Here is a 12213-nt window from a genome sequence, read left to right as displayed (position 1 = left end):
CAATTTACTTGCAGTTGTACAATGAGGCAAGTAATTTCATGACTTTCAAATGTACTTCCTCCTGTCTAAAGTGCCCTTAACCACCTTACTCTGGGTCATTCTTCAAGATATATGTCAACCATCCTGGAAATTTTCCTTACTCTCTCCTCAATGAAGTATTTTTTCTCTGCGCTACAATTATCTCCTGGTTTACTACAACAGTCATCAGATTGTAATACCAATATATATTTCCTGCTTTTTAAAATAAATGTTTTTCTCATTTGTCATTTTTAACCGTAAACTTACTAAGGTCAGAGACTGTATCTTGTTCTTCTAAATATACCTAGCATAGTTTTAACATGTTAGTTTCTTAAACAATGTGTGTTTGATTAATGAAATCCTTAAATATTCTCTTTGTTGTATTTTGGGTGTTTAATTTATGCTCCTTAAACCATTGTCATCTTAGAAAAACTCTGTATATCTTATTCTAAATATTATTAGATTTTTCCAGTGGGATCCCCAAGGCTTGAGGAATTTCTAATTTGATAGCTATTTTTAATAGGACAAGAGTAACAAGCCATCACACCAAGTAGTATTAACTAATAAAGAAAAATGAAAAATATACCTCTCCTTGGCAAGAAAGGAGGGGCAAAGAAGCTGCTATATTTCAATTCCAGTTTTATGTCTCTAGTAACTAAGTTATTTTAGTTATCAGTTTAATAAACATCATACATTTAATATACTAATATATAATTAAACAAATTGTAGTAGAAAAAGCCACTATTTGGAACTAGAACGGACTCACTATATTGAGCCCTTGTTCCATTAGTTAGTTTTGAAGAAAAGAAGGTTCTCTTAAGTCTCAGGTTCTCTACCTGCACGATGGAACTAAGAATAAATGATAATGTATGTTCAATATGTAAAGGAATTAGTGCAGTACATGGTACAAAGCATGTAGATGGTAATCATCATCACCATCATCACCACCACCTGTCTCAAAAGGTTACTTTGGTGACATTATTATATAAGCACATTCACAAAACTTTGCAAATTATTAAGTGCTATGTCTATACGTCATAGAAGCTAAATGTAGATAAATGAGTTTGCCATTTATTGTTTACCTTGCCGGAAATGAAATACTGTTTTTAATACGTCAGTTTTTGATATTTCCTATTCCCTGGCAGTTGGAGATCAGTTATGCCCTCAATAAATAAGGAGTTAAAATGTCTTTTACCTTTTTACCCCATCTAGGGAGAATGTCACTAAGTGCGGAAGGAAAGCTTCATTCTTGTTTACCTAACTGTGAAAGTGGCCTGACAAAGCTCAAATTGCTGTTTGGCTACGGGGTAGACAAGCTCAGAGACAGTAATTTCATCTGCTTGGTGATACTTCCACTGAGCTTTATCACCTCCCTGCCAGCTTGGCCACTGCACACTGCACTGTGTGCTGAATGCACTGTTTTCCTGATTTCCCCACTCTGTGCGGATTAAAAACATCGGAAACAAAATCACAGAAAACTCCCAGGTGGTTCCAGCCTTGGGAGTGAGAAATCTTGGCAGATAAGACAGATTTAAGGTACCAGACGCCCACTTGAGGCCAGAGCCAACAGTGACCAAGTGCTGTGTGCCTTATTGCGTAGCGGGATAGTCTCACTACTTAACAGAGCTGGACCCTGGGAGTGCATTCAAATATTTGCTGAATAAATGTCTACACTACACTACCTGTCTTGAGTCAACTGCATCCCAACCCAGAAAATAATCGAGCTATACGGCGGGAGCTGAATCAGTGTGCCATTTCCTAAGTATAAATCTATTTTGCTTCCTGCGTCTACAAGAATAAAAACAGTTAAAAAAAGCCTCGAGCGTTTTGCTCCTTTTTTTTTTTTTCAAGAACATTTCTCTGACTGTTATAATTTGAAGTTCACCTTCAAACAGCAGCAGAGCAGAGTGTCAGAGTTTTCAAAGTCTCTTCCAAATGGTATCTAGAGGTGAACGGCTGTGGCCCCACTTTTCCACGCTGGAGTCAACTCTGGGTATCAGGTTCGGGTCCGAGAGAGGTTCTGGGGGCTCCCTTCACCTGGGGGTTGGTGCGGGCCAATCTCCCACTCCTCTGGAATCTTGCTAGAAAAAAAGAGGATGGAGGTTGGATGGTTCCGGCAGTCCAAGCAATCCCAGGCGGGCGAATACAGAAGCAGAGTGTTCAGTCGCTTCCCGCCTTTGCAAACTGCACTCTCAGGCATCCGCGCAACCGGTCCCGCAGCGCAGCGGCGCGCGCACGCGCGCTCCGCGGCCCCGCGCCCGCTCCTCAAAATTCCATTCCACGTGTTGCTTGTTGTAGGCGCCACAGGTTCCCCACCTGCGTTCGGCAGCTCCGCGCCTAGGCGGTCCCAGCCGGACCGCCGGGTGGGCGGGCCCTGGGGCTGGCCTGATTAATTCATGAGGCGCTCGGGCGCACCCCCAACTGTAACTCCGCCTATTTAATCCCTGCGGCTTCCCTCTCCCAGTCCGCGTCCTCCTGCTGGCGCTCGCCCGCCCCTTTGGCCCGGGTGGTAGGAAACAGTGTTGTATCTAACTCGACGTGTCCGGAAAGCTCTGGCCAGTTTCCCTTTCGTTCTGTGGCCGCTGTTGCCAGCCGCGCGGCACCCTCAGACTCGCGGGCGCAGCTGCCGCGGCTGAGGCACCTGGGTGTGGGGGCCGAGCGGCGCGGCTGCCCAAGCACGATGCTGGACCCTTCGTCCAGCGAAGAGGAGTCGGACGAGGGGCTAGAAGAGGAGACCCGCGATGTACTGGTGGCGGCTGGAGGTTCCCAGCGAGCGCCGCCAGCGCCGGCTCGGGAAGGGCGGCGGGACGCACCGGGGCGCGCGGGCAGCGGCGCGGCCAGACCCAGGAGCCCGAGCCCCTCGGCGATCAGTGAAGGGCGAGAAGAGCCCGAACGGCAGTTGGACGAGGAACAAGATCGGAGAATCCGCCTGCAGCTCTACGTCTTCGTTGTGAGATGCATCGCATACCCCTTCAACGCCAAACAGCCCACAGACATGGCCCGGCGGCAACAGAAGGTGAGTTGGTTGCAGGACCGTGCGCCTCCTCCCACTTGTTCCCCCCCGGGGTCTTCTCCCGGGAGACCTCTGGGGGACCTTCACGGTCCCTCTGATAAGCGCAGGACGCTGTATTTTTTTAGTCTTTGAGGGCAAGTGAACCCTTGGGGGAAGGACAGTGTTTCAGCCCGCTGCGTAGGGGTTGCGGGAGACGGGTGTTCACCCCCGGCTTGGTAGAACCCGTCTCGTGGCGTACGCGAGACCCAGACCGGCCCGGCAGCTCAGGCGGTGCGGTGGTGCACCCGGCGGGCCCACTCGGCTCTGACAGGGTTACGACGTAGCTCCCGTCAACTTTAATTTCTGACGGCAGTGGCGCATCCTGTTCACCTAGCGCAGCTGGAGCTGGACTTCGCCGTGGGTCTGAATGAGTGTGTGTCTAGACGAAACAAGTAGACTCGGGACACTTCCAGTTGGGCAGTCTTCAGGAAGGCGAAGGGGTGGAAATGTTCCTCGGTGAATAAAAAACTGAACTTGGCAAGTTTTCTATACTGCTTAATAATGGGGACATCAAATTTAAATGCTGCAGAAGGTATGCAGCTTTGTAGAAGTGCTGGGAGTTAGTAATTCTGGTCAGGGCTGGCCAAATAAAATGCACTACTGATAAAAATAAAGGATTGGTGCATAACCACTTCAATGCAAATGTTTTTCTCCCCTTTTCCCTCCTAAAGAGGTGAGGAGTTTGTTTCAGGTGCAATGTGTGCCAACTTTAGTTTTAAAACAAGACCCTAGGGGTTGAAGATTCTGTAGCAGACAGAAGTAATGACTGAAATTGCCCTAACTGGGTGTTTTCAACAAAAACGGTCTAGAAAACTTTTTTAGTAGAATGCTAACCTAGAAGGTTCAGTAGAAATCTGTAACAGTCCCCTTGGTTTGGGACAAGATGTGGAGACCCAGAGAGACTGTAATTTTCCCAAGGCAAACCTAGATGCACAGATGTTATTGGTTTCCCAAAGTGTGAACTTCAGCGTGTGAGGCATTTCTTAGAAATTGGAGAGCTTTTGAATAGAATTTTGAAAACCTGTAGTTCAAAGTAAATGCAGTCTAACCAACACCCTCCTACCCCCAAATAGCCATCCTCTTAAAACAGGCTTAAACTAAGTAGCTGTTTTGAATAATTCATTATCTGGGCATGCTTATAGCTGGCAGCTAATTACACAGATCCTTCAAGTACCTAACCCTCTAGGTAATTCAGAGTCACAGAACACCAGACCTGGAAAGGATGTAGGGATCCTCTTGTGCACAACTCACATTCTGGAGAAGAGAAATGTGTCAGAGTAGCATTTTCTAATCCCGAACCAGTTGGCGTGGTCGGAGACACCATTCCTCAAGTCAGTTGTGAGTGCCCCTGGGGGACTTTTGTGAACCTTCTATCCACTCCTAGGTGAGTACCATTCTTTCTCATCTGTCGCTTTGGTGGAGTTGCATGGCAGTCACCCCTTCCCTCTTCCCCATTCCGTAGGTTAGGCGACTTTCAATTTCAGTAGTCATTCTTGAACTAAGTGTAAATTTTCACATATATGTTGTGATAGGTGGTCATAAAAGTTATATCATTCAGTTTTTTTTAATTCATTGCACTTAAGCTTATTTAGTACATTCAAGTCTTAAAAACATAGTGTGGCGACATTCAGATGCAGTTCATGTTTGGAATATTATCCTTTAACATGCTTTCTTTTGCAGCCAGTCACTTATTGGTAGCTGATTTCTATTGTACGTACTTGTTGCGTTTTGTTAATGAAACAAACTCACCCTTGCTTCTTCAAATAGGGCAGATCTCTCGACTCCTATTTAATTAGAGGCATACCTCAGAGATATTGCAAATTCCCTTTCGGACCACTGCAATAAAACAAATCTTAATCTTTTTGCTGGTGGAGGGACTTGCCTTCAATTTGTATATCCAAACAAACAAACAAACAACCCCCCCCCCCAAAAAACCCAACAACAACAAAACCCAAAAATCTGAAGCAAAATAGAACATCATTTTAATACTGATTGCGGTAAAATGAGGTATACTTGTAGAATGTTTGTTTCTCCAGAACTTAAGTTGACAGGCAAACAGGTGCATTCCCAAGACTGCAGCATGTGTTCTGTTCAAAAATATTTGGAATTCTTGGAAATTTTTCTAAATGTTGAGAGCATTGAGTTCTGTCTGATTAACTTTTGTGAATTTTTTAATTAAGGTTGAGACGCCACACAGCCTAGTAGTTCCTTTATTCAAACTTATTCAAAAGGCCTCATGCTTTAAAAAAACCCAAAAAAACCAAAAAAAAAACCAAAAAAAAACACAAAAAAACCCATGCTGCTTGCCAAGGAGAGCTGGAGCAATTTTTGATGGTCAGATTTCCTCATAGGAAAAAGCAAAATAGGAATTAACTATATTTTTGTTAATTTGATGCATAAGCCAGTGTTGGGTGCATTAAATTATACAGCTGGGTTATACAGGGAAAATAATAGGATAATTGCAAAATCACAATCTATTATATATTTGTATTGTCTTCAAGTAGTCAGACATCTCATAAAAGGATTTAAAAGTTTAAATTTTTGTCATTGAAATACATGGTGCTACTTCTTTCAACTTTGAGAATTTAGAAACTCAGAAGTTGGGATCTGAAAGGGTCCTCCTGTTATATTATGAAGAAAATTAATCACAGAGATAAGAGCCTTGCCTTGCCAACCAGAGCCCTCTGAGTGTTAGGACTGGTGAGTGGCTATGAAGAGCTGCAGAGTTATTGTTTGTCACTTGGTGGAAATGGTCCACAAAGCTAGTCAAGGGTTTATCCATGAGTTGAGAAACTTTAATAGCATTAAACTCACAGTTGACTAAAACATGTCTGTCTTTGATTTTTGGCTAGAAAATTTAAACTCCGAGGAATAACAGTTGTTAGCCTATGCCAATTCAGCCATCTGACTGAATACTGATGATTTTACAGAAAATTCTGGGGGTGGGGATGGGAGTGGGGGTGGGGAGTAGTGTGGACCAGGCACTGACAAGGCCCTGTACCAGGTTGTCACACCACCTAAGTGAACATACATGGTGTGAATATGAAATACAATGTCAATGGCAAAATAACTATCTCTGAATAGTTCTTAAGCCTCTGATGTGTATTTACCTTGGTTACTTTTGCACCACCACGATGTTAACAGCAGCAATGATGAATTGGGTGATTCTGTATCATTGGTTAAAGGTGGAATCAGTGTTGAAAAGGGAGAACAATGACACAGATAAAGCAACTCAGTTAAGATAAAGCAAGTCAGTTATTACTTAACAAAGGCAATTTGTTTGGTGAACCTTGGGAAAACATTGAGACCCTCCTGGTGGAAAAAGTAATAAAAGGAGTTCATAGTGGTTAGAAGGTAGGGAGAATCCCTAAGGACCCCACAGAAGACATTTAGTACATTCACTGACCTAGACGTGGGTTTACAGACTACAATTCCCAAATTATAACTATCTTTCACATGTGCATGACTTAATGTGCTTATACTTTTGGTTAGCCAGGAGTCTGTAGGTTTCTGGTTAGTGGTTGATGTGTTCATTATTTTTGTTTTTATTAAGTTCAAGTAAGATGTTGAGACGGAGCCAACTATTTTTTAAACTGGAAATAATGAAGAGGGAATTAAAACGATTAAAAGGGTACCTAAAAACTTTCCATATGCTTCATGTAGCCCTGTTCTTTGTGTTTCTACAATATGTACATTGTCACTGTAATCACTCTAAATTGTAGCTTACTAACCTTTTTATATAATCACTCCCATTTATTTGCATAATTTTTCTTGTTCATTCTAAATTGAAGCAATATATACAAATAATACTGTGAAATTGCAGATGATGGGGAGGTATGCTCCGTAGGTAAAATTGATCAGGAAGAGAGAGCGTTGTGGGGAAATAATATTAGGAAAAATAATTCACAGTGGGCTCTTGCCTATAACTTCCATTTGAATGTTAATACTATAGTAAAGTGGACAGTTTTATCCCTCTTTGGATATGGTTGTCCTTTTTGATTTTTTAAAAAAAATCTCCTGATTGCTAACTTGATCCCTCAGCTCAGGGAAAGATATATATATATAAATTAGCTACAGAAAAAATTGTGGAAATATTGTCTTAAATAACATTTCATTTTATGATCACTGTTTAAGTTACCTAAAGATTTGGATATGATTTCTTTTCTGAAAAGAAACACCTGTGATTCTTTCCTTAGCTGCACATTAGAAACACCTTAGGGAACTTTAAAAAAAAATCCATTATCCAGGTTGTACCCCAGACTAATCAAATTAATTTCTGGGTAGTCTTAAAACTTCACAGGTGATTCTGTGCACAACCAAGGTTGAGAACCATTGTTTTAGAGGGAACTACTGGGAAATGGCTTATTTTCACCTAGGCAAGGTGAAAATACTTATAATAATTAAGATTATTGTGTAATTAAACTACATTCCATATTAAAGGAAAAGGCAATAGGGATCCTCGAATAAGGAACAAAAAACCTCACACATCTTTAATATTTCAGGAACCACAAAAAACTCCAAATAGCTACAGTGATCTTGAAAAAGAAGAACAGGGTGGGAGGTATCATGCTACCTGTTACCAAATTATACTACAATGCTGTAGTAATCAAAACAGCATGGTACTGGCATAAAAACAGACATATGGAACAGAGATCAGTAGAACAGAATAGACAGCCCAGAAAAAAGTACCCATACCTATGTGGTCAATCTATGAAAAAGGAGGAAAACTTATATATTGGAGTAAACACAGTCTCTTCAACAAATGGAATTGGGGAAACTGGGCAGATACATGCATAAAATGAAACTAGACCACTTTCTCACACCATATATAAGAATAAAATAAAAATGGAAAACAGTGTGGAGGTTCTTAAAAAAATTATAACTACATCATGACCCAGCAATTACAATTCTGGGTATTTATCCAAAGAAATCCAGAACACTAACTCAAAAAGATATATGCATCCCTTTGTCCATTGCAGCATTATTTACAATAGCTAAGATATGGAAGCAGCCTAAGTGTCCATTAGTAGATGAGTGGATAAAGAAGATGTGGTACGTGTTTGTAAATATGTGTGTATATGTGAATGTAATGAGGAGGGGACCCCCCAAAAGCCCGGAATTATCTTCTGGAGTGTGGGCCCTCATAGTCTTATAGTACAGGCTTTCCCTACTAGGTGAATGTTCTAGGAACCCATCTGTATCAGCTGGCATTGTTGTGAGAGGCTGCACTCAGCTTCCGTGAAATTTTTTGGAAGAGTCTTTCATAGCATTTGCCCATTTCACAATGGGCTATTTATGAGCACACTTGACCAAAAACAGCATGACCCAAGTGCCCCCACCCTTTTTATTCACCCGATTTTTCCCCTAGTGATTTCTTTTTTGTGATGTTGTTTCCCTGTATGAAAAAGTCCTCAAAAGGAAGCATCTTGCCAATGTAGAAGAGATGAAATAAATAATAATGGCAGAAGTACTAAAAGGCATCAAAATTGATGAGTTCAAAAACTTGTGAGCAGTAGAAAAAACATTTTAATAAGTGTATTGCATTACATGGAGAGTACTTGAAGGTGACTGAAGTTTTAACATGTAAGAATAAATATGAGGTTTTTTATAAATAAATTCTGTTTTTTGAATCTCTCCATCTGTGTGTGTGTGTGTGTGTGTGTGTGTGTGTGTGATGGAATATTACTTGGCCATAAAAAATAACAAAATCTTACCATTTGCAACAATGTGGATGGACCTCTAGGGCATTATGTTAAGTGAGATAAAGCCAGAGAAAGACAAATACCATAGTCTAGTCTAATCTAAAAAACAGACTCTTAGATACAGAACAAATGGATGGGTTGCCAGAATTGAGGGGAAAGTTTTCGGCGGTTGTTTAAAAAAGGTGACAGGATTAAGAAGTTCAAATTGGCAGTTACAAAATGGCCATGGGGATGTAAAGTACACCACAGGGAATATACTTAATATTATTATAGTCAATATTATTGTAATAAGTATGGTCTCAGTCACTGTTGTTGTAATAACGAAATATGGTGTCAGATGGTTACTAGACTTATGGGTGGGAATCAGTTATATAAATGTCTAACTACTATGCTGTATATCTGAAACTAATACAATATTGAATGCCAGCTATAATTGAAAAGTAAAAAAAATAATTTAAAACATAATCTAGCCTTCATAGGATCAATGCAGTGGGAGGCCAGTGCATATTAGGTTTTTAAAAAGTCTTCAATTAGGTGATATGCTGGAGGTGGTTAAATTACATTAGCAATTGCGTAATTTATTCATAAAACCATAAATAACTACATTAGCAACAGAAAACATAGGATGCTGAGGGTAAACCTGAGTGTTGCTTTCCATTGCACCATGAACTCGGAAGGAGAACATAGTGAAATCTCTGAGTTGGAGTCAACACTGAGTAATGTCTAACTGAAGAGTAAGTTTCACAAAGGCCTTCCAAGATTATAAGTGGGTACAAAGTTTTTCAGGTATGCAGTAGTAATACAGGTTTTTCAAAAAGTCAAATTTAGAAACCCTTCCCAAGTAGTTGTTTTAAGTTAATTAAAACAACTTAAACAAGATGTATGTTTGAATGTTTTGATATTTTTTGCAGTTTCCAGAATTCTAATATTAGGTGGATAGTAAGGAAGGCACCTGTTTTCTTCAAACTGCATTAGTAGGTGGTTGTTGGTTGGAAGTTGGGAGCCTTCTACTTTGTAGAGCATCAGTGATGCTCTGCTTTGCTTCTTGATTCTTTATCACATCACTTTGTAAACTTTATGGCTTGAATATTATTATAACCTTCAAGTCAGTGATGAATTTTTACAGTGAAAATGTTATTGGGGCAAAGGGTATACAAAATTTAAAGGCCATCTTTGTCAATTTGAGAGCTGAGATAATATTTAATTTGCTCCTTTCTGATTGTTTATGAAGATAAATGTGTTTATGGTCTGATATCCTTTTCCCATTTTCCTTTTGAGATTTTGGTTTTATTTAACGTGAACCCTTTATCAATATGGTAAGGATAGTGTTCCTTTGTGGAGGGTGTATCTATAGTCTGACTTTTATTTTGATTTTAAGTATATGTCCATTTATCCTAAAAACTTATTTCTCATTTATGCTTTTGGACAATTAATTTCCCATCTGGAATTAAATTTTGACACAAGGAGTTGACTTTATGCCCCAGAGAGCCCAGCAATTCTTGCAGCCTAATTTTTAATTAAGCTCTACTCTCATTACTAAGCTGCAAGGCCAAATTGCTCATATTCTTTCCTTCCTAATTGGTCAAATATTTGAGCCCCTATTATAAGAGTTTAGCATGATGTGCTGAGAATATAGTACAGAATAGGACAAGCAGAAATCCTCTCATGGGCTAATATGTTCAGTAACATACGAGATCTGTCCAGAAGGTATCCAGCCATGTAATATGAAAAATAGAGACATTATTGAAGATACAAGATACAAGAAACATTGTATATAGGACAGTGACACCTTAGTCTCCTTCAAAGTAGGCACCTTAGGAGCTCATACAGTTTTCCCACTTGCCATCACTCATGAAAAAATTCACTCATGAAATTAACTACATATAGAACCTGTTGTAGATTTTATTTCCTTTCTTTAACCTACTAGATTTCTTTCTTTTCTTTTTTAAAGATTTTATTTCTTTGTAGAGAGGGGAAGGGAGGGAGAAAGAGAGGTAGAGAAACATCAATGTGTGGTTGCTTCTCGAGTGCCCCCTACTGGGGACCTGGCCTGCAACCCAGCCATGTGCCCTGACTGGGAATCAAACTGGCAACCTTTTGGTTCCTAGGCCGGTACTCAATCCACTGAGCTACACCAGCCAGGGCTAGATTTCCTTTTTATTCCAGATTCAAATATGATAATTGCATGATATCAGAAAATTGGCCATTTCTAGATTTCCAGGTGTATTAACATAGTGTTGGATACTTTTCTACTTCTCAATATTATTTGTTAGTTTTGTCTTATTTCAGATTTTAGCCTCCCTTTAAAAAATTCAGTAAATATACCAGATACTCTTGTTTTTATAAATATACCTGTTAACTTTATAAGTTATATTGTTGCTTTATAAATTAAGTTTGTTTTTATTTTATTCCCCACCCCCCCCATTTTTTTTTAATGGTCTGGGTAAGAGGAGACGAAACGTAAGGAAGTGCTTCATTTATCTGGCTTCTTAATTAGGATCATTATTTTTCTGCTTCGTGATAACAAATAAAAGTATACAAAGCTATGAGTTTGTATTTAGATACAGTTGGGCATCAGTTTGTATGTTACATTATGAAACTTTTATTTTTTGCTAAATAATCTGTTATTTCAGATTTTATTTTCCCCTTGAACCAGTATTTGCATCATTAATCAGATGGGTAATTTATTTCAGGTGTTGAAATTGTTTCCTCTTCAGTAATAGATTTCTAATTTTATGTTGACAGTATGGTTCACAGAAGTATTTCATTGTAGTACGTAATTAAGTTTACATAAATAATTACATTCTGACTTTAGAATGAAAACTTTGATAAAAAAAATCATAATTAGCATTATTATAGTAATCATTTCTATCTTATTTTTGTGTCTTTCACTATCAAGGGCTAACTTATCCTACTATAATTGTATGTATTTTTAATTTATTTTGTGATTGTAGAAGTAGTCGTAACTTATAAATTTTGATGCCAGGTTCTTAATAGTGTGAAGATTCCTAAGTATATACTGTACTTACAATCAGTGAAAAGTAATGAATGGCCTTTAATCTATTTAGGGTCTGTGTGTGTTAGACAAGGATTTTAGTTTGTCCAATTTTAATATTGAAACTACTTTAGGGGAGTTTTCAGAGACATTGATAGTTATCTAAAATATACACACACCTATACTCACGTTCACCTATTTATACGTATAAACAGCTATGTAGACATACATCTGTGTACATATATGTATGATAAACACATTTTAGGGTTTTTTTAAATAAAGAAAAATTATTTAATCAATTTTTGCCTGGTCTTTAATAAGAGTTTTAAACATTTTATTCGTCATTGTAAATATGTTTAATCTTACTGTTTCACATTTTGTTCACTGTCTGTTTCCTTTGCTTTTTTATTTATTTATTTATTTTTAAATGTCTTTGCTATATGGTA

The 12213-nt window shown here is 39.1% G+C and overlaps 1 protein-coding gene across 5 annotated transcripts in view; it reads left to right on the top strand.

Moving 5' to 3' along the window:
* Positions 1–2506: 2506 nt before the first annotated feature.
* CADPS2 (calcium dependent secretion activator 2) overlaps positions 2507–12213 on the top strand; it is a 575679-nt gene continuing 565972 nt past the window's right edge. For 2 of the 5 annotated variants that reach the window (XM_024555170.3, XM_024555169.4), the window contains exon 1: positions 2508–3034. In XM_024555170.3, the coding sequence (XP_024410938.1) occupies positions 2699–3034 (336 nt within the window). In that variant the 5' untranslated portion in view covers positions 2508–2698. Of the gene's footprint in view, positions 3035–12213 lie in introns of all 5 variants that reach the window. The other 3 variants (XM_053926174.1, XM_024555172.3, XM_024555173.4) reach the window with 3 other exon arrangements.

Source organism: Desmodus rotundus, chromosome 6 (genome assembly GCF_022682495.2).
Source record: "Desmodus rotundus isolate HL8 chromosome 6, HLdesRot8A.1, whole genome shotgun sequence".
Taxonomy (NCBI): domain Eukaryota; kingdom Metazoa; phylum Chordata; class Mammalia; order Chiroptera; family Phyllostomidae; genus Desmodus; species Desmodus rotundus.
Note: the sequence above shows the minus strand (reverse complement) of the source record. Positions and strands in the feature narration are given on the sequence as shown.